Source organism: Ranitomeya variabilis, chromosome 4, assembly GCF_051348905.1.
Source record: "Ranitomeya variabilis isolate aRanVar5 chromosome 4, aRanVar5.hap1, whole genome shotgun sequence".
Taxonomy (NCBI): Eukaryota; Metazoa; Chordata; class Amphibia; order Anura; family Dendrobatidae; genus Ranitomeya; species Ranitomeya variabilis.
This window is the reverse complement of record NC_135235.1, coordinates 269,870,391-269,893,833: the sequence shown is the minus strand read 5'-3', so window position 1 is coordinate 269,893,833 and position 23,443 is coordinate 269,870,391. Positions and strand designations below refer to the sequence as shown.

Here is a 23,443-nt window from a genome sequence, read left to right as displayed (position 1 = left end):
GCTGCTGCCCGGTGGTCTGTGCACTCAGTGGGGTCTGCCACTCAAAGGGGTTTTCTACCTTTAGATATAACGCATCTGTCTCCGGTTTTCCTCCCCCGCTCCAGCTCTTCTCCTGGGTCCATGTTGATTGTTTTCACCACCGCTGCAGCCAGTCACTGAGCGCAGCGGCTCTGCCTGTAAAGGTCGCTGTCAATCTTTATGTGGTACGGTTCTGCTCCTAGGGCCTTTCGTCCATCAGTCACATACCTACGGGCTGCCATGGCAGTGGGTGGTCTACTGAAGCCCCCTGCCGCTGCAATCATCCTACTCCCCTTCATTGGAGACCGTCTTGTTCAATGCAATACTTAAAGGGATTGTTGGGGGAAAGATAACACTTTTCCCAGGGGACGGGATATGTAAAAAGAATAACAAACTCAGTCTTATATAATGATACCCACACTGTCCCCAGTGATGTCAGCATTCCTGTGGCCCGCGGTCAGTTAACTTAAGCAGGATGTCATTGGATCTTTTATGATTATGTTCTGCTCAAAGCCTACTGACCGCTGCGGCCAATCACCTTGTTGGATACAGGTGGGTGCACTAGGTTAGCGTGATGGAGTGTCTTTTTTTTGTACATATCCTCATCCCTGGGCAAAGGTTTATTTTCCTCTGACAACCCCTTTAAGTATTGCCGTATGTAGAACAAGCAGGCGATCATAGGGTCAAGTATCTTAAAGGGGTTGTCCATTACTTGGATAACACCGTCTGAATCCATATGTTTGCCCTGAGTAAACTAACGCTTATACTCGCCTCTGGAGCCATTCCAGCCATGTCAGACCTCGCTGTCCCGTGGCTCATTATGTCACGCTAACACTGCAGCCAATCAGCGCTGGTTTCACTCTCCCCACCTTCAGACAAAGCAAACATCAAGAGCAAGTGAGTGGTCAGCCGCAGTTCTGAGTTCCTCCAGATGTCTGAGTCATCCAAAGGCAAGGTGAATGAAGCCAGCGCTGATTGGCTGCAGCGTTCACGTGACATAACAAAGTGATGTGAGCCTTGGAAGAGCGAGGTCCGATGGCGCTGGAGGTGAGTGTGTGTTGTTGTCTTAGGGTATGTGCAGACGATCAGTAAACGCTGCGGGTTGGACTCTGTGTACTTGCCCAGGGTCCAACCCACAGCCGCCAGATGTTACAGCATAGTGGATGGGATTTTAAGAAATCCCAGTTCCACTATGTGTCCACAGATGCCCGCGGCTCACACGCGGAGACCGACATGTGGCGCGTCTCTCCAGACGGCAGCATGTCAGTTTCACCAATTAAATGTATTGGATGTGGTGAATCCGTACGGTTCAGTGACCACATGTGGATTCACCTGCGCTCAATAGACGGCAGCGCTTTGGACGCACATGTCCTGCCAATTCCTGATCATCTGCACATACCCTTACTCTGGTCAAACCTTCTGATTGAGAAGGGGTTGACCAAGTAGTGGACAGCCCCTTTAAGGAGACTTAAAAAAAAAAAAAAATTACCTTTCGTTTCCTCATCTAAAAATACATTTTAAAAATTAAATATATTTTTCTGTATTGTCACATCCGTAAAAGTTTGATTCATGAAGATATAAAATTGTTTAATCCATAAAGTACGGTAAATGCCAGAGAGAAAAATAAAATCTAAACATCAGAATTCCCATTTTTTTCCTCTTTTTTTTTTTTTTTTTTCTGTACATTATTTGGTAAAATGAATGTTATCGTTAAAAGCGGCAACTCGTCCCGCAAAAAAAACAAACAAAACCTCATACAGCTACATTGGCAGAAAAATAAAAAAAACAAGTTCTAGATCTTGGGGTAAAAAGGGAAGAAAAAGCAGAAGCCCAAAAAAATGTTTGCATCAGGAAGGGTTGAAGTCTCCTGTACTTTCTATATGTATGTGCCCTTGGCTTACTCTTGCCGTGTTCTTCTCTGCAGGTCCCAATGCCCTCGCGGGGTGGCTTCCTGTGTAATGGGCCATCGCCATGCATCGGTTCTTCATCCCACTCATGTGCCTTTGTCTTCTCACGTTGCCCCTCTTCCTCCCCACGCTCACAACCAGCAATGACGCCACAAGTCTGGGGGAAGAGCTGACCTGGGCTGTCCGTCTGGACCCCTCTCAAGGCTCTGGACGGAGAGAGGAGTTGGACGCCCTAGCAGAAGAGCTTTCCCGTGCCGTGGGGCTGGAGAACCGGGGTGTTATCGGGGAGTTAAAGGATCACTACTTATTTGCACACGTGGGACATGGTCAGACCAAGGAGACGACTCGGAGGAAAGTTCTCGAGATCTTCACACAACACGACAGCGTGCGATGGTTCTCCGAACAGAAACTACTGAAGAGGTCCAAGAGGAGCTTGCACTTTAATGACCCCAAATATCCACAGCAATGGCACTTGGTGAGACTGTCTACAAGCGCGATCCTGCCTTTTGTGGAGGAGTCTTAGACCTCTTGGGGAGTTTTTCTAAATAAGGCAATGTCACGATCCAATTTTGGATTTGTGGCAGATCTGGTTTGCCTCAGTTTAAGACCTTTTTTCCTTTCTGGTCATCTGTGGTTAATATAGTTTTTCCCCCTCTGGTGTTATTGCATTGCTGCTGGGTCAGCTGATGTTTGTGGTGACCACAACCTCCATCCCTTAAGAGGTCACCTGGTTCATCAGCTGACTGTCGGTGTTAGTTCATTCTTCAGCGACCAAGCTGGGAGTAGGAGCTTGCTGGGAACTGTTGTTCTACTGCTGTGTCCAGTGAATCTGGTGTTTCTTCCTGTTGTGCTGAGTCCTGCAGCATTAAGCTAAGTTTGGTTTTCCTTTACCTTTTCTGTATACCCTGTTAACTGTTGTACTAATACACTGGTGCAGTCCACCTCCCTTGGGGGGGGGGGGGGGGAGAGGGGGCCACTGATAGGGCCTGCACAGGAGACAGGGATACGCTGGCGGCTCAGGCCTCCTAACCATCATAGGTACCCCTGAGATAAGGGAAAGCCAGGGCCCCATATTAGTGGCAGGGACAGGTGCGGGTCCCAGTACGCCGTCCTGCCCCTTTATTGCCGGTAACGGCGTGACAGGCAATTTCTATAGTATTTATTGGAGATGATCCAATCTTCCAAAATTGTAATTCGACAGGTTCAATTATTTAAAAAAAAAAACTTGATTTGTTGCAAACTGACATGCTGCAAAACGTAGTTGCACTAAAAAAAAAAAGTGTGTAGTGTTCTGACGTCTCCTACGACTGGTGTAGTCTCTGGCTATGATTCCCAACAGGATCTTTGAAGTATAACTTCTTTAAAACGCTGTAACGTTATAGAGGAAAAAAAATATGCTTGGCTACAATACAATACAGCCATGCTCGGATTCATTCTGCCCATGGTTTGTTCAGCTTGAAATTAGAGGACTGGTTCTCTTTAGAATTAACATAAATGGTCCAAAAATAATCCCGCTTAGTCATTTGTGATCATGTAGGTTGTTTTATGCAGAACACTAACTTAACTGACAGTGTCGCTGTCAGAGGTAACACCAGTCTGCTGAAACAAGTGATGTGCAATATTTTTCATAGTGCATTCATCTTCCTCCACTAACAAGATTTCCAGAGGCAGAGGAGGCCAGTTATGACCCGCATTTGGTCGCAGTACTGGGCTGATGGCTGATACCAGTGATGGTTGTGTTGCACCTACTGCTGCACAAAACATATTAAATCGGGGGACTGGTTCCCTTTAAAATTAAAATAAATAGTCCAAAAACTCTCCCTTAGTCATTTGTGATCATGCAGATTGTTTTGTGCAGAACACTAACGTAAATGACAGTGTCGCTGTCAGAGGTAACATCAGTCTGCTGAAACAAGTGATGTGCAATATTTTTCATAGTGCATTCATCTTCATCCACTAACAAGATTCCCAGAGGCAATTATGACCTGCATTTAGTAGCAATACTGTCCGGATGGCTGGTACCTGTGGTGGTGGTGGTGTTGCATCTGCTGCTAGCAGTTGTCACTTTGTTTTTTTGGAATTTTTTTTCTTTAACACTTATTAGTCCATTGCCATTTTTTCTTTTACCTTACATTTTGTGCTTGAGTATAATTAACTTTTGACTATCTTTTCAACCTGTACCAAAAAGGAGAGAAATGCTAGGCAGGTAGGTACATGTGCAGAAAGCAAAATGCGTCAGAAGGGTGCGCTATAGGTGTGGCATGTTGTACGGGTGTGTCAATTGGACTAGTATAACAAGTATAAAAAATAAACACAGCTTAAAGGGACTCTGTCACCTGAATTTGGAGGGAACAATTTTCAGCCATAGAGGCGGGGTTTTCGGCTGTTTGATTCACCCTTTCCTTACCCGCTGGCTGCATGCTGGCTGCAATATTGGATTGAAGTTCATTCTCTGTCCTCCGTAGTACATGCCTGCACAAGGCAATCTTGCCTTGCGCAGGCGTGTCCTACGGAGGACAGAGAATAAACTTCAATCCAATATTGCAGCCAGCGGGTAAGGAAAGGGTGAATCAAACAGCCGAAAACCCCGCCTCTATGGCTGAAAATTGTTCCCTCCAAATTCAGGTGACAGAGTCCCTTTAATGTCTACATGGTTATTTTTTTCTGTTTAACAAAATTCAACCACTTTCCCCAAAATGACATAACTAGAAATATTAAGTAGATACACAACCAAAAGGCCAGCAACTGCAGCAGAGCGCTATATTGGTGCGGCATGTACCTGATATAAAATGTGACCAGTAAAACAAATGTGCAAAAATAAAATTGCGACACCCTCAGTTTGTGGGGTAGACAGGCACAGTTATATGTCTGGACTTTGGGGAACTTTTGTTTATAGAAACTGTTCCCCCCATTCACAAACAATTGCACAAGAAATGCAAAACCTCAGTGTTGCTTGTGACAAGTAAGTACACCGTCTCTGACTGACACTGATTTGAGAATTATTTTTTTGTGGTTTGCTGCTGCTTTCTAGTGCATGAAGAAGAAAAAAAGTGTAATTGTTATAGAAATACAGCAGGATAGATGACAGCTACACCTAATCACTGAGGAGTCTGCCACTGCTGCTGCCACCTTTCCTATCACTTGAATCTGTGTTATTCCCAGACGAACACACTCGTCATCTTTACACATTACTGTCTGTAGTGTTTGTCCAATGTTTTTGGCCTTTAACTTTCTATGTTTTTTGATGAGCTCCGACATCTTCTCACTATTGTAAAATTGCAGCTGCATTCCCTGCATCGACTTTTATACAGGCTGTGATAGTCCCTCCTAATTGGTTGTGCTGTGTGATGTGATGCATGCAAGGCATTATGGGGAGGCACACGCAGTTCTTCTTGAGATCATGTCAGCATTACTTATTTTGAATGGCGGATCCTATGTTATCTACTGTATATAGAGGTGTTATCAGTCATTGTACAGGAGGGGGAGGTGAGCTGTGACATCACCTATTGTGAATGTGGATCCTGTGTTATCTGATATATGTATATGTATATGTATATATATATATGTATATATATATATATATATATATATATATATGTATATGTATATGTATATATATATATATATATATGTATATGTATATATATATATATATATATATATATATATATATATATATATGTATATATATATATATATATATATATATATATACCTCTGCTACTTTGTTTTATTGGTGGTCTCAGCTGATATTGTCAGGCTAAGCCCATAGTATAGTGTATATAGGAGCCTCCTAACCCTCAACAGATGATTTCAGACTGCTGATTCTTTTTTTTTTTTCGACACGTTAAGCCACTGGCAGAGGAGTCTGGCATCATCTGTCTGGTAGAGCACACCGGCACGCTCGGCAGATTGATGGCTCCTGTGTTTGGAGGAGTTTGGATAGAGCTGCCTGCCGGACCCTCGTTCCACTGGCATCTATCTTTTGTGTCTTGTGCTCCTTACTTTGTAATTCCGTCTTATGGTTTATGTTGATCCCCTTTAACCTGATCTGTTTCCTTTTCAGCACAATACCCGTAGCCCTGGAATGGATATTAATGTTACCGGTGTGTGGGAAAGAAATGTGACCGGCCGGGGAGTTACCGTGGTGGTCGTGGATGACGGCGTGCAGCACACCGTCCAGGACATTCAACCAAATTATGTAAGCCATAAGATCAGATGGTGTCATGCTTTTTCAGCCTCACTGGGCACCCGCAGGCAATCATTGGTGTGATCCCACAAAAGAAACCATTCAGATTAATGATGAGACCGTGCACCAACATCCGAATAGCAGCAGGAAAATTGTGTATATGCCCCAGAATAGAAGAGCTTTATATAGAGAGATTTATCTTCTCCAGAGCCCAGAAGGAAGCTACGACCTCAACTCCAATGACCCAGACCCCATGCCGCATCCTGACGGATATAGTGACAACCACCATGGGACCCGCTGTGCAGGGGAGATCGCAGCGGTCCCTAATAACAGCTTCTGTGCCGTGGGGGTAGCCTATGGAAGCCGCATCGCAGGTAGACGCTTAGTCAGTTCTGTTCTGTTCAGCGATGTGTCTCGTCATGTCTCGCCTGATTACCCTGTGCAGCACCACACCCTGTTACCAGCCTGGCCATGTCATCACTACAACAATGCTTAAAGTGTGATACCATGTGAAAATCGTGTAAACACAGGATCCACTATTCACAATAGCTCACCTCCTCCTGTGCAATGACTGATAACACCTCTATATACAGTAGATAACACAGGATCCACCATTCACAATAGATGTATCAGCTCACCTCCTCCTCCTGTACAATGACTGATTACACCGCTATATACAGTAGATAACACAGGATCCACCATTCACAATAGGTGATATCACAGCTCACCTCCTCCTCCCGTACAATGACTGATATCACCTCTATATACAGTAGATAGCACAGGATCCACCATTCACAATAGATGTCACAGCTCACCTCCTCCTCCTTTTCCTGTACAATGACTGATAGGACCTCTATATAATAATAATAATCTTTATTTATATAGCGCCAACATATTCCACAGCGCTTTACAGTTTAACAGCTTCAAACACAACAGTCATAAGTAACAACGTTAACAATACAATAATTAAAGTAACACAAGACGACCCTGCTCGTGAGAGCTTACAATCTACAATGAGGTGGGGAGAAACAAAGTACAGGTGTGTATTTACAATGATGTATTTACAATGATGGTCCGGCCATCTTCAGGGAGTGGGGGATCGATGGAAGTAGTGAATGGGCTACACACAAACAAAATAACTGATAGGCCGCTCTGAACAAATGTGTTTTGAGCGAGCGCCTAAAACTATGCAAATTGTGGATGGTCCTAATTTCTTGGGGTAGAGCATTCCAGAGGATTGGCGCAGCACGGGAGAAGTCTTGGAGTTGGGAGTGGGAGGTACGGATTAGTGCAGAGGTTAGTTGAAAGTCATTTGCAGAGGTCGGTTAGGCCGATAGACAGAAATGAGGGAGGAGATGTAAGGGGGTGCCGCACTGTGGAGAGCGCTTTGGGTGAGAACAAGTACTTTGAATTGTATCCTGTAATGAATGGGCAGCCAGTGTGATGACTGACAAAGAGCGGACGTGTTTGAGTAACGATTAGCTAGATAGACAACCCTGGCTGCTGCATTAAGGATGGACTGGAGAGGGGAAAGTCGAGTGAGGGGGAGGCCAATTAATAGAGTGTTGCAGTAGTCCAGGCGGGAGTGGATCAGGGTGTCAGTGAGGGTTTTTGTTGTTTCCATAGTGAGAAAAGGGCGGATTCTAGAGATGTTCTTTAGGTGTAAGCGGCACGAGCGGACAAGAGATTGTATATGGGATGTGAAGGAGAGATCAGAGTCAAACATAACACCCAGACTGCGCGCCTGCTGCCGGGGTGTTATTATGGTGCCACGCACGGAGAGGGAAACATCAGGTTTAGGGAGTTTAGTAGATGGTGGGAGCCTGAAAAGTTCAGTTTTGGAGAGGTTGAGTTTCAGATAGAGAGCGGACATGATGTCGGAGACTGCGGAAAGAGAGTCAGTGGTGTTCTGTAGTACAGCAGGAGTAAGGCCAGGGGATGACGTGTATAGTTGTGTATACTGTAGATAACACAGGATCCACCATTCACAATAGGAGATGTCACAGCTCACCTCCTCCTCCTGTACAATGACTGATAACACCTCCATATACAGTAGATAGCACAGGATCCACCATTCACAATAGGTGATGTCACAGCTCACCTCCTCCTCCTGTACAATGACTGATAACACCTCTATATATAGTAGATAGCACAGGATCCACCATTCACAATAGGTGATGTCACAGCTCACCTCCTCCTGTACAATGACTGATAACACCTCTATATACAGTAGATAACACAGGATCCACCATTCATAGTAGGCGATGTCACAGCTCACCTCCTCCTCGTTTACCTTTGCACACGCTCATTAGACTCTTCAATACAAATAAGGTTGGAGTCCACTCATTGTTGCTAATGTACTTGTGAATTTACTATGACAACAGGTAGTAGGAGTCTAAAAAGCCCTAGTGGGCAAAGTGAAAATTGCAAGATTTCTACTTTTTATTTTTAATACAGATAAGTGATATGCAACAAAAAAAAAAAATACTTTTAACCCAACCTGATTCTAAACGATATTAAAAAAACCTGATTTTTTTTTTTTTGAGGATGTCTTCCCTTTAACTAATGTGACTTCTGTGGAGATGTTCTCCTTATGCCTATGAACCTTGTGTTTGTCTTTATCAGGGATCCGAGTTCTGGACGGGCCGCTCACCGACAGCATGGAGGCCGTCGCGTTCAATAAACACTATCAGATCAATGATATCTACAGCTGCAGGTATGCTGATGCTTGTATCGCCCGGGCTGAGTCCTTCGGACTTTTAGGTTTATGCAAATCATGCAATTTCTACAATTTGATATATACAAGTCTGTACTTTTTTCTTCTTATTGTCTGTTTAACTACAAAATTAAGCTACTTCCTAGTCTTCAGTAATTCCATGTGCAGACTGTTTCATGAGACATTCGGAAACCACTTCCTTTTTTGCAGACATTTTTCTTTTTCTGAAGCATTTACTTGGTTTTAAAAATGCACCCTTTTAAAGGGAGTTAGTCACCTCTAAAGGCACTATGTACCTGCAGCTAGAGGGTTATCCTGCAGCATTACACTGCTTCCCGGCCATCATCCTAAAAGTGCAGCTACTGGGAGAAAACAAACTGATTTCCTCTGGGAGCCGCCAGCTTTCAGTCATAGGTGCCGGCACAGAGCGGCGGCTCTACAAGTTTACCTGTAGGGATTGGATGCCCGATGACGATGCCAGGTGGGTGGTTAATAAGTGGCATCTTGTTCTCGGCGGTGCTGACTGTGTCGTTCTTTCACAGCTGGGGTCCTGATGATGACGGGAAGACGGTGGATGGACCTCATCAACTGGGAAAGGTACAACTATTCTGTGCGTAGCCGCTCCAAGAGTATAGAGCCTTTTGTTAGGGTGGCCGATTATTGGGAACATTCATCCCTAGGATAACCCCAATAATCCTGTATGGTAACCTGGCCACCGATCGTCCGACGTACAAGCATAAGGCTCATTTGTCGGGTGAAATGATTCTTAGACTTGCTTTAAAATCATCATTCATGGCAGCCCATTGTCCGGTGTATACAGGACGTATTCTGCCGAGAACAAAGGTATTCCGTGCTCCCAAAACAAGGGTGTTGCTTATTGTTCTGTGTGTGTGTGGCATTCCACAAACACTTATTGACACCCGTTCATTGGTCCTGTCGGGGCTTATGTCCGAACGCTCCACAAAACCTGATTCTGTTGTATGCGCCAACTGGTCCGTTAAACTGTAATGGTGCCTACATAGTGAGAGTGTGCTGTCGCGCATCATTTTCGGGCGAGTAGGTCTACTGGAGGCTGACACTCAGACATATGCCCTTCTGTGCTAGGTGTACATTCTCGTAAACCATGCACGACAGAGCGCGTGTTCTCTCTGTCAGCACCATTATTATGGTCCAATTGGTGAATATTTCCGAATCCCGCTTTGCCGGAGGTTTGGACATAAGCCTCGACGGGACCAACAAACGGATGCCAAAACACAACGTGAAAGCACCATTACTGACTTTACTCTTACCCTTAGGCAGCTCTTCAGCATGGAGTGATTGCTGGTCGGAAAGGTTTTGGGAGTATTTTCGTGGTGGCCAGTGGTAATGGAGGGCAGTACAACGACAACTGTAACTATGACGGGTATGCCAACTCCATCTACACGGTCACTATAGGTAAGTGCACTCTTGGTCCTGTGCCCTCATTGGGTGTATTGTCTTTTTCAGGGTTAAAATCCCACCGATAATGTAAAATATTACATTTATGGTCTAATGTAAAAGTCTGGGACTTTGATCAGATGTCGATATATTGTGGATTTATTCTTTTCAAAGGTGCTGTTAATGAAGCTGGTAAAATGCCTTTCTATGCCGAAGAATGTGCTTCCATGCTGGCCGTCACCTTCAGCAGCGGAGACAAGCAGATGAGGAGCATCGTAAGTCATGGGATTACTTCTTCCAACTGCAGTGCAAATAAATGGGCTCTGCATGTAGTTAACGCATTACGGATGAGCTTAGGAAATTGATCAAAAGAGGGCTGCGGGCGCCAGCAGGTAGGTGGCAGTTCTCGGGGCTCCCTTCTAGGGGCCACAGGTTGCTGACATGGCCGATGAAGTCCTGAAAATCGATTTTTTTTTTTTTTTTTTTTTTTTTTTTTTTTTTTTTTAACCAACTTCCCTTGGGTCCCTTAAGAAGCAATAGTTACTACTGCGATCTGCTGCACACGTCAACTCTGCTTCTTCAGCTCTCTTCGTTGGAGTGGTAGTCAAGCGTCATGACCATCTGCCTCCTAGACACTGAGCCCACTGATTGCTCTTCCTGTCGGAGAGGCTGAAGTTTTGCTTCTTTACTATTCTTCTGTAAACTATAAAAAAAAAAAAAAAAAAAAGTAGAATTACCCTTTTTTATTTATTTTCAGCAAATGTTTTGCATCATTCAGTCAGGTATTGGAACCATGTCCTGGTTAAAAAACAAAGCAAAAAACATTTACTTAGTGTATTTTGTGATGACTGATGTGGAAGAATAAATAGACCAGGCAAATATTAAAGGGCTATTTCCATCTCGGCCGTTCATGGTTAAAATGGAAATATTGCACTGAGCCTGCACTGTATCGGCAACGCCCATAGAAGTAAATGGGAATAATCCTTTAAAAGGATTTACTTTACTTTAAGAGTTAAACTTAATGGGCCCAGTGTGGTTAAAAAAAAAAAGCTAGACCAGCGTCTGTATTCCACGCTCTGCCCCGTGTCCCCCCTCCTCCTCAGTGCTCTTCTCAGTGTCTCCCCCCCCCCCCCCCGTCCTCCGCACTCTGACCTGTGTTGTCCAACCCCTTTTCCGCACCCTGCCCCGTCCCTTCCCCCATTTTCCGCACTCTACCCCATGTCCCCCCTCTTCCTCCGCACTTTGCCCCTGCCCTCCGCGCTCTGCCATGTGTTGTCCCCTCCTCCACGCTCTGCCTCATGTTGTCACCCGCTTTTCCACACTCTTCCCCATGTCCCCCCTCCTCCTCTGTGCTCTGCCCTCCTTGCCTTACTGCCGCACTCTGCCTCTTGTTGTCCATCTCTTTTCCGCACTCTACCCTGTGTCCCTCCTCCTCCTCCTCGCTCTGCCCCAACACCTCCTCCGCGCTCTGCCCCTGCTCTCCTCACTCTGCCCCGTGTTGTCCAACCCTTTTCTGCACTCTGCCCCCTTCTCCCCCTCCTCCCCCCCCCCCTCCGCGCACTGCCTCATGTTGTCGCCCCCTTTTCCGTGCTCTGCCTTGTGTTGTTGCCCCCTTTTCCACACTCTGCCGTGTGTCCTACCCCGCTCGTCAGTCCTTTATGGCCATCCGAGCAGATGTTGATGCCAGGAGGCCGGCACCGTACACGGTGCGTGTAATAGAGGAAATGTGGAAGTAAAGGGCACAGATTATTTCTCCCAACAATGTTTTCCGTGCAAGTTCTGACTTCTCCCTTTTCCTTAGGTGACATCAGACTGGGATCTGCAGAAGGGCACCGGGTGCACAGAAGGCCACACAGGGACGTCGGCCGCCGCTCCCATAGCTGCAGGGATGATCGCTCTCATGCTGCAGGTCCGGCCATGTCTGACGTGGAGGGATGTTCAGCACATCATTGTTTTCACAGCTACAAAAGTACAGTGCCATTTGTTTTTTTTTGTCTTCCACAAAGAACAGCTTAAAGGGATGTTCTCCAGATATATCCTACCTGACAGTGACAGCTGGACAACCCCTTTAATATTGTACTGTAGTAATTTGCGGTAATTTTGCACATGTTGTTTTCACCTCCTGATTCTCTGCTTCTAATCGATCTCTGCAGTATGAAGACCATGAAGCTGCCTGGGAAACCAACGGCGCGGGGTTCAGTCACAGCCATCAGCACGGATTTGGCCTGTTGAATGCCTGGCGTCTTACCAATGCTGCAAAGGTGACGTTCACTTAGTACGGGGCCACAGTCTGTGCTGTGTCTTTTAGGCTTCCACCTGCTGATCTGTCTCGGGATTTTACCAACGTTTTGTGTTGGCTTTGGATTTTTTGGGCCGTCTAGACCAGATTTATAATTCACCAGTAGCAAAGAAAATGTTAATTTCTGCAAAGCAGTAAAGGTGTAAAGTGGCCGGCGGCTCTACCTGAGCGTGACAGCTGCATAGAAATACATGGACCTGTCACACTTGGGTCGGGAGAGCCGGCCAGTCCGAGCATTGTAGTCCAATTTATATGGCCGTCTGACTGCTCCCTATAGCTGGGTGATGTAGTTCACCTTGTCAGTGGAGGTGGAGGGTCTACCTAATCTGACACTTGTCTAATCAGTGCTGATATTGACAGGCTGTATAATGGCATACACCGATGTTAAGGGTAAATGGGAATCCCTAGATTTTAATGTATGTATATGTTACCAGGAGGAGTTAGAGGGATAGAATCGTTTTAGAGCGGGGGGGGGGGAAACACTAGAAAAATAAAACTGTTTCAGAGTTTTCCCGTGTCTTAAAACCAAGGATCAGATGAATAAATCTTCTTTTCTCTCGTTGTCTGTAGGTGTGGGAGTCTGTGCCGTACTTAGCTTCCTACGTCAGCCCAGCTCTAAAAGAAAACCAAAATATTCCTTTAGTTCCCAACGTGCTGGAATTAAGCTGGAACGGTGAGTTTACAATCGGCTCCACTTGGATATTTATGTATATTATAATCACACTTAGAGGGGTATTCCCAGCTCCACCATTTATGTCCGGGATGGAAGTACCTGTCTACATGGCGTGGGCAGAGCGCTGCATGTGAGTTACAAAAATGGCATGGCCCATGGATGGCCAAGTTGGAAATGGCCAAAGTGTGGACAAACCCTTTAAGCTTTCACTGATGCATGACTTGTGTACAAACAAGGAGGAGCACTCGCCAGGGCTTCATTCTTGCAATCGGTGAGGTTCTTGGCTCGAGTATCATCTCTAAGCATTTGTTCGGGAACACGTTGAGCTGCCACTGTCATTTGTCCTGACCTGGCTGTTTAATAAATGACTGCATTTGTGATAAAAACACAATTTATAGCAAAAGTTTGTAGTATTCTGCACTGCACCGTTCCTCTGTTATTCCTCCTAGAAATGTATGGATAAATAGACAACAGGGAGTTTAACAGTTGCAGGTGCGTCCCCTGGACAGTCTGAACATGATGCAATGGGTGCCAGAGTGAGTCTGTGCTGGGACGTGCGCCCCTCTGACAAGGAGAATAATAACAAGCAGCTGTCAGTTTATTCATAAAAATTCAGGAGAAATAACAGAGGAATGGCACAATGCAGAGCTAAAAGAGAAAAGATGCTCCAGAATTATATATATAAATTGCCTAAGGGGTACTTCCATCTGTTTGTCTGTAACTTCCATAACGGAAATCCCGGATCGCTGATTGGTCGCGCCCGGCGGGCCGCGACCAATCAGCGATATTGGGGCGGGATTTAAACACCGCTTCACTTTTTACTATTGATGGTGCCTATGCAGCATCAAAAGTAAAAATATATAATGTTAAAAATAATAAAAAAACCAAAACATTATATTCTCACCTTCCGGCGTCCGCGGCAGCCTTTCCCACTCCTCGCGACGCTCCGGTCCCAGGAATGCATTGCGGCAATGACCGGAGATGACGTAGCCATCTCGCGAGACTGCTACATCATCACGGGTTATTGCCGCAAGGCATTACTGGGAGCGAAGCGTCGAGAGGAGCATCTCTGAAGGCCTGGGCTGGATCCGGGGGTGCCGCCGGGAGGTGAGTATATAACAATTTTTTATTTTAATTGTTTTTTTTAACAGGGATATGGTGCCCACATTGCTATATACTATGTGGGCTGTGTTATACTGCGTGGGCTGTGTTATATACTACATGGGCTGTGTTATATTCTGCGTGGGCTGTGTTATATACTACGTGGCTGTCTGTGTTATATACTGCGTGGGCTGTGTTATATACTACGTCGCTGTGCTATATACTGCGTGGCCTGTGTTATATACTGCGTGGGCTGTGTTATATACTACGTCGCTGTGCTATATACTATGTGGCTGTGCTATAGACTATGTAGCTGTGCTATATACTGCATGGGCTGTGCTATATACTGCGTGGGCTGTGCTATATACTGCGTGGGCTGTGCTATATACTGCGTGGGCTGTGCTATATACTGCGTGGGCTGTGCTATATACTGCGTGGGCTGTGCTATATACTGCGTGGGCTGTGCTATATACTGCGTGGGCTGTGCTATATACTGCGTGGGCTGTGCTATATACTGCGTGGGCTGTGCTATATACTGCGTGGGCTGTGCTATATACTGCGTGGGCTGTGCTATATACTGCGTGGGCTGTGCTATATACTGCGTGGGCTGTGCTATATACTGCGTGGGCTGTGCTATATACTGCGTGGGCTGTGCTATATACTGCGTGGGCTGTGCTATATACTGCGTGGGCTGTGCTATATACTGCGTGGGCTGTGCTATATACTGCGTGGGCTGTGCTATATACTGCGTGGGCTGTGCTATATACTGCGTGGGCTGTGCTATATACTGCGTGGGCTGTGCTATATACTGCGTGGGCTGTGCTATATACTGCGTGGGCTGTGCTATATACTGCGTGGGCTGTGCTATATACTGCGTGGGCTGTGCTATATACTGCGTGGGCTGTGCTATATACTGCGTGGGCTGTGCTATATACTGCGTGGGCTGTGCTATATACTGCGTGGGCTGTGCTATATACTGCGTGGGCTGTGCTATATACTGCGTGGGCTGTGCTATATACTGCGTGGGCTGTGCTATATACTGCGTGGGCTGTGCTATATACTGCGTGGGCTGTGCTATATACTGCGTGGGCTGTGCTATATACTGCGTGGGCTGTGCTATATACTGCGTGGGCTGTGCTATATACTGCGTGGGCTGTGCTATATACTGCGTGGGCTGTGCTATATACTGCGTGGGCTGTGCTATATACTGCGTGGGCTGTGCTATATACTGCGTGGGCTGTGCTGTATACTACGTGAGCTGTGCTACAGACTGCGTGGGCTGTGCTATGTACTGCGTGGGCTGTGCTATGTACTGCGTGGGCTGTGCTATATACTGCGTGGGCTGTGTTATATACTGCATTGGGGTGTGCTAATTTTACATGAGCTGTGCTATATACTGTGTGGCCTGAGTTATATGCTACGTGGGCTGTGAGACTTTCGCCCGTGGCCCTCAAAAACCTGGAGCTGGCCATGGCTTCACTGATTAGTCGCGCCCGGCCAGCCGCGAACAATCAGCGACAGACACAGACCGGCCGCGAATTGGCGCAGGATTTGAACTTCGCTGAGTGGTCGCGCCCGGCCAGCCGAATCCTGTGTATTCAATGTAGTATTCTAAAATCTTCATAAATAAACTACATACATATTCTAGAATACCCGATGCGTTAGAATCGGGCCACCATCTAGTGCTAACATAAACCCTGGTTTACAGTGCCATGGAATTAAGTAACAATATTATGTGGAAAGTCAGGACAGGAGACAGGTCCTAGAAAATTATTATTTATTTTTAATAATAGTAATATTAATAATATATTTTATTAGTATTATTATTTTATTAGTTTTTATTTATTTTTAATATTATTTTATTATTATTATTATTATTATTATATTTGTTACTATTATTATTATTATTATATTTGTTTTATTAGTATTTTATTTTGTTATCTATAATATAATGCTAGGAGCGTCACTCTGTCCGAAGCCTTTATAGACTGCGCGACGCGCCTGCGTAGTCTGGACCCCACAGAGTTACGCATCCAGGGATGAGGATTGTGGCCCAGGAGATCGCGGTATGCGTAAGCACTGAACGCATACTGCGATCTCCGGCACAACAAGTTACTGGATGGGAGCAGCACATTACAGAATGGAGGCGCAGGATGGGAGCAGCACATGACAGAATGGGGGCGCAGGATGAGAGCACCACATGACAGGATGGGTGCGCAGAATTGGAGTAGCACATACCAGGATGGGGGCAGCACATGATAGGATGGGGGCGCAGGATGGGAGTAGCACATGATAGGATGGGGGCGCAGGATGGGAGCACAGGAAGAGAGTAGCACATGACAGGATGGAGGCGCACAAAACAGGATGGGGGCGCAGGATGGGAGCAGCACATGACAGAATGGGGGCGCAGGATGGGAGCAGCACATGACAGAATGGGGGCGCAGGATGGGAGCAGCACATGACAGAATGGGGGCGCAGGATGGGAGCAGCACATGACAGAATGGGGGCGCAGGATGGGAGCAGCACATGACAGAATGGGGGCACAGGATGGGAGCTCAGGATGGGAGCAGCACATGACAGGATGAGGGCGCAGGATGGGAGCAGCACATGACAGGATGGGAGCAGCACATGACAGGATGGGGGCGCAGGATGGGGGTTCAGGATGGGAGTAGCACATGACAGGATGGGGGCCAGGATGGGAGCTGCACATGACAGAATGGGGGCACAGGATGGGAGCTCAGGATGGGAGCAGCACATGACAGGATGAGGGCGCAGGATGGGAGCAGCACATGACAGGATGGGAGCAGCACATGACAGGATGGGGGCGCAGGATGGGAGTAGCACATGATAGGATGGGGGCGCAGGATGGGAGCACAGGAAGAGAGTAGCACATGACAGGATGGAGGTGCACAAAACAGGATGGGGGCGCAGGATGGGAGCAGCACATGACAGAATGGGGGCGCAGGATGGGAGCAGCACATGACAGAATGGGGGCGCAGGATGGGAGCAGCACATGACAGAATGGGGGCGCAGGATGGGAGCAGCACATGACAGAATGGGGGCACAGGATGGGAGCTCAGGATGGGAGCAGCACATGACAGGATGAGGGCGCAGGATGGGAGCAGCACATGACAGGATGGGAGCAGCACATGACAGGATGGGGGCGCAGGATGGGGGTTCAGGATGGGAGTAGCACATGACAGGATGGGGGCCAGGATGGGAGCAGCACATGACAGAATGGGGGCACAGGATGGGAGCTCAGGATGGGAGCAGCACATGACAGGATGAGGGCGCAGGATGGGAGCAGCACATGACAGGATGGGAGCAGCACATGACAGGATGGGGGCGCAGGATGGGGGTTCAGGATGGGAGTAGCACATGACAGGATGGGGGCCAGGATGGGAGCACATGACAGGATGAGGGCACAGGAAGAGAGTAGCACATGACAGGATGGAAGCGCACAAAACAGGATGGAGGCGCAGGATGGGAGCAGCACATGACAAGATGGGGGCGCAGGATGAGAGCACCACATGACAGGATGGGGGGGCAGAATTGGAGTACCACATACCAGGATGGGGGCAGCAGATGATAGGATGGGGGCGCAGGATGGGAGCAGCACATGACAGGATGGGGGTACAGGAAGAGAGTAGCACATGACAGGATGGAGGCGTACAAAACAGGATGGGGGTGCAGGATGGGAGCAGCACATGACAGGAAGGGGGCTCAGGATGGGAGCAGCACATGACAGGAAGGAGGCGCAGGATGGGAGCAGCACATGACAGGAAGGGGTCGCAGGATGGGAGCAGCACATACCTGGATGGAGACCATATACCAATATAAATGCTTGCCACCCGGGCGTAGAACAGGTTTAATAGCTAGTTAGTATTATAATAAGATTTGTTTTTACTTTTTACACTGTTGGCAAACTATTTTCCAATTTTGCGTTTTAATTTGTTTCACTTTTTATTTTTAATTAGAACTTTCGATTAGTCTCAGCACTTGTTAATTCTCATCGTTAATAAACTCATCATGGTGTATATGTGGCATAACCGTAGCGGTACTTACAAGTTTACACTCTAGAGGGAGCTATTGACTTGCAGCTTGCAGTTATTGTGGGGTTTTTATTTTTGCACTTTTAAAGAAAATTATGATTTATTTAATCAAATTTTTGTTTTTCTTCATACTGCATGGGTCAAAGGAAGAACTTAAAATTACTGTTTGAAGAACTATTAATCATTTTGCATGTCTTGTATTTTTGTTGTATTTAGTCATTGCCAAAAATACTTTTGTTTTCATTTTATTAATTAGTCCTTTGCTATTGGTGTAATCCTGGATGCCATGATCTGTGATCGCTGTAGTGGTTATCAACATTATGGCATTGGCTCTTGTTTTCTTCAGGACTTGCAGTCAATGAATGTGTTTATTAGCATCATGGATAGGACCTGTGCACAGTATATACTGTATGGTAATAAACATACTAAAAATAGGAGGAAACCAATATGGCTACATAGGGCTGTAAGGGGCGCAATAAGGGACAAAAAGAAATCATTTAGAGAATTAAAGGAAGTAGGTAGTGAGGAGGCATTAAATAAATACAGAAAATTACCGTATTTTCCGGCGTATAAGACGACTTTTTAACCCCTAAAAATTGTCCCAAAAGTCGGGGGTCGTCTTATACGCCAGGTACGGCATGTGCAGGGAGCGATCCTGGATGTTCCCAGGGTCTGAAGGAGAGGAGACTCTCCTTCAGGCCCTGGGATCCATATTCATGTTAAAAATAAAGAATAAAAATAAAAAATATGTACATACTCACCCTTCCGAGAAGCCTGGCTCTCACCGGTGTAAGCGTCTGCCTCCGTTCCTAAGAATTGCAGCGTGGAGGACCTTCGATGACGTCACGGTCAGGTGACTGGTCACATGAGCGGTCACGGACCAATCACAGGCCAGTCACCTGACCATGACATCATCGAGGGTCCTTCATGCTGCATTTCTTAGGAACGGAGGCAGATGCTTACACCGGTAAGAGCCAGGCTTCTCGGAAGGGTGAGTATATACATATTTTTTATTTTTATTCTTTATTTTTAACATGAATATGGATCCCAGGGCCTGAAGGAGAGTCTCCTCTCCTTCAGACCCTGGGAACCACACGCTGTATAAGATGACTGGGCATATAAGATGACCCCAGTCTTATACAGCGGGCATATCCCAAATTCCATATTTTATATGGAAAAGTTGGGGGTCGTCTTATACGCCCAGTCGTCTTATACACCAGAAAATACGGTAAATAAATTCTGTAAAAAGCAAATCAAGGCAGCAAAGATTGAGACCGAGAGACTCATTGCTAGAGAGAGCAAAAATAACCCCAAAATATTCTTTAACTATATAAATAGTAAGAAACTAAAAAATGATAGTGTTGGCCCCCTTAAAAATAGTCTGGGGGAAATGGTGGATGAGGATGAGGAAAAAGCCAATATGCTAAATGACTTTTTATCATCAGTATTTACAAAAGAAAATCCCATGGCAGACAATATGACTAGTGATAAAAATTCCCAATTAAATGTTACCTGCTTAACCCAGCAGGAAGTACGGCGGCGTCTAAAAATGACTAAAATTGACAAATCTCCGGGCCCGGATGGGATACACCCCCGAGTACTGCAGGAACTAAGTACAGTCATTGATAGACCATTATTTTTAATCTTTAAAGACTCCATAATAACAGGGTCTGTACCACAGGACTGGCGTATAGCAAATGTGGTGCCAATATTCAAAAAGGGGACAAAAACTGAACTCGGAAATTATAGGCCAGTAAGTTTAACCTCTACTGTGGGTAAAATCCTGGAGGGCATTCTAAGGGATGCTATGCTGGAGTATCTGAAGAGGAATAACCTCATGACCCAGTATCAGCACGGGTTTACTAGGGACCGTTCATGTCAGACTAATTTGATCAGCTTCTATGAAGAGGTAAGTTCCGGACTGGACCAAGGGAACCCAGTAGATGTAGTGTATATGGACTTTTCAAAAGCTTTTGATACGGTGCCACACAAAAGGTTGATACATAAAATGAGAATAATGGGGATAGGGGAAAATATGTGTAAGTGGGTTGAGAGCTGGCTCAGGGATAGGAAACAAAGGGTGGTTATTAATGGAGCACATTCGGACTGGGTCGCGGTTAGCAGTGGGGTACCACAGGGGTCAGTATTGGGCCCTCTTCTTTTTAACATATTTATTAATGACCTTGTAGGGGTCATTCAGAGTAGAATTTCAATATTTGCAGATGATACTAAACTCTGCAGGGTAATCAATACAGAGGAGGACAATTTTATATTACAGGATGATTTATGTAAACTAGAAGCTTGGGCTGATAAATGGCAAATGAGCTTTAATGGGGATAAATGTAAGGTCATGCACTTGGGTAGAAGTAATAAGATGTATAACTATGTGCTTAATTCTAAAACTCTGGGCAAAACCGTCAATGAAAAAGACCTGGGTGTATGGGTGGATGGCAAACTCATATTCAGTGGCCAGTGTCAGGCAGCTGCTACAAAGGCAAATAAAATAATGGGATGCATCAAAAGAGGCATAGATGCTCATGAGGAGAACATAATTTTACCTCTATACAAGTCACTAGTTCGACCACACTTAGAATACTGTGCACAGTTCTGGTCTCCGGTGTATAAGAAAGACATAGCTGAACTAGAGCGGGTGCAGAGAAGAGCGACCAAGGTTATTAGAGGACTGGGAGGTCTGCAATACCAAGATAGGTTATTACACTTGGGGCTATTTAGTTTGGAAAAACGAAGACTAAGAGGTGATCTTATTTTAATGTATAAATATATGAGGGGACAGTACAAAGACCTTTCTGATGATCTTTTTAATCATAGACCGGTGACAGGGACAAGGGGGCATCCTCTACGTCTGGAGGAAAGAAGGTTTAAGCATAATAACAGACGCGGATTCTTTACTGTAAGAGCAGTGAGACTATGGAACTCTCTGCCGTATGATGTTGTAATGAGTGATTCATTAATTAAATTTAAGGGGGGCTGGATACCTTTCTGGAAAAGTATAATGTTACAGGGTATATATATTAGATTCTTTGATAGGGCGTTGATCCAGGGAACTAGTCTGATTGCCGTATGTGGGGTCGGGATGGAATTTTTTTTCCCCATGGTGGAGCTTACTCTTACCATATGGGTTTTTTTTGCCTTCCCCTGGATCAACATGTTAGGGCATGTTAGGTTAGGCTATGGGTTGAACTAGATGGACTTAGTCTTCCTTCAACCTTAATAACTATGTTACTATGTAAGTTGCAGTTCCTGGCAGAGGCCACTATGCGGTTTGTGGCGCGTCGCTGAGCTGCTCAGTTCACTGACAGCGGAGCTAACCGCTTATCGGGGGTGCAGCAGTCTGATATTAATGGCTCCACTCTTGCCTAATGGCCGTCTCTGGTATTGCAGCTCAAAACAGTTGACTTGAATGTTGATAAACTGCTATATAAGACACAAACCAAGGGCAAGAGGGGCGCTGGTCACATTGCAAATAAATATGAATATTATGTGCTTTTTTTTTTCTTTTTTTTAAAGCTTTAAGTACATCATTGTTGACAGGCCTGTCGAAGCATGAGACCGTATTTAAAGGGGTCGTTCACTACTTTGATTTTAAAGGCCTATTGTAACAGATCAGTTTTTTTTTTGTTTTAATGCAATTTTGGTGCAGAAATGCTGGGATTCTGCACTTAAAATTTGTGTAGGGAAAAATGCACCAAAAAGCGCACAGTTAAACAATGTTTTTACAAGCCAAGTGGGCAGAAGTTTTCTGTATGTACCTTATTCCTGGCAGTAAAAGATTTGGCTTTTTAGAGAATTTGTAACAAGTGTCTGCTTTCAGGACTGTATTTTTGCTGACCTAAGGCTGAATGCTTCAAACTAGTAAAACTCCTGATGAAGCTTCTGCATCATGTATAATTTCCATACAGTGTCTCATGGGAGCCATATAAATACTGTCAAAATTCTAATAAAAAAGGCAAATATTGCTGAAATAATACAGCATTGCTATGCTGAAATAATACAGTCATATGTTGCATAAATAATACCCCAGATATAGTGGCTGATTTCCATACAGGGCACAAATATCATCAGCTTTTCATACAATGTATCCGTGCGAAAACCGTATCAGACAAAGGTGTAGTTCAGGATTGGCTGAAGGGGACAAATTCCTGCAAACTTTCCTCTGTGAACCTTTGGATCATGTGGGTTTCTTAGACATGATTGAATCTTTCCAATGAGAAGGGATCCTTATAAAATATAGAACTAATCGTTACAATTGTTTTTTTGGACTGTAAGACGCACTTTCAAGTAAGGAAAAAATCTTATAAGCTGGAGTCAGCTTCCTGTGATCGAGGAGAACACTGCTGGACATCTTTCCCAATCTTTCCCGAACTGCAACAGGAAAGTTCTCTTTCCTGCAGCCCGAGACTGATCAGGGTGATTCGGTGCAGGAGATTACCAGGACCTGCATGTCACTAAAGCTGCAGGTTCTGACTAGTGGAATGACCTTTCAGATCATGCAATCAGTCGCATGCCTGGAAAGAACCTCAAAATGGAGTAGTGTATAAACAGTGTGCAGCATATTTGTGTGTGATACTTTGACGTAGCCCAGTTTTGTGTGTGCAGCAATGTAGCTGAGCTGTGTGCATGCAGCTGTGTTAATATCTATGCACTTCTGAAAAGGTACATGTGCACAATACACATGCTGCAGAGAAACCGTAATGGATCAGTCATCTCCCTATTCTTCCCTAGTGCATTAATATTGGTAGTATTGTCCCCTCTGCGTTTTTACTCCTCCAGCAAAGTTTTAATTAGAATAGGAACTGTGTTTTTCCTACTTTCCGCTGTATAAACCTGGGGTAGTCATTCATCATCATAGTGGAGACTTTGGATCAGAAAAGGTTTGGAGGGGGAAGTAACATTTTCATTATTTTATAACATTCCCTTCACTCTGGAATGTTTTTAAAATCCTGAGAACGCACTTTAATTTTGATCTCTCTCTTATTACCTTGTCGTGCTGCATTGGTAATATATGTATGAGTAGAAACTAATAAATATTTATCCTGTAATTTTGAAGACCG

General features: G+C 45.3%; 1 protein-coding gene across 3 annotated transcripts in view; it reads left to right on the top strand.

Moving 5' to 3' along the window:
• The window catches only part of PCSK7 (proprotein convertase subtilisin/kexin type 7), a 39,043-nt gene that overhangs the window by 296 nt on the left and 15,304 nt on the right, over positions 1-23,443 (top strand). The window contains exons 1-11 of one of the 3 annotated variants that reach the window (XM_077249869.1): positions 90-203; positions 1,943-2,400; positions 5,992-6,126; positions 6,323-6,488; positions 8,740-8,830; positions 9,373-9,427; positions 10,126-10,264; positions 10,421-10,521; positions 12,048-12,215; positions 12,400-12,507; positions 13,116-13,218. In XM_077249869.1, the coding sequence (XP_077105984.1) occupies positions 1,990-2,400; positions 5,992-6,126; positions 6,323-6,488; positions 8,740-8,830; positions 9,373-9,427; positions 10,126-10,264; positions 10,421-10,521; positions 12,048-12,215; positions 12,400-12,507; positions 13,116-13,218 (1,477 nt within the window). In that variant the 5' untranslated portion in view covers positions 90-203; positions 1,943-1,989. Of the gene's footprint in view, positions 1-89; positions 204-1,942; positions 2,401-5,991; positions 6,127-6,322; positions 6,489-8,739; positions 8,831-9,372; positions 9,428-10,125; positions 10,265-10,420; positions 10,522-12,047; positions 12,216-12,399; positions 12,508-13,115; positions 13,219-23,443 lie in introns of those variants that run through there. The other 2 variants (XM_077249868.1, XM_077249870.1) reach the window with 2 other exon arrangements.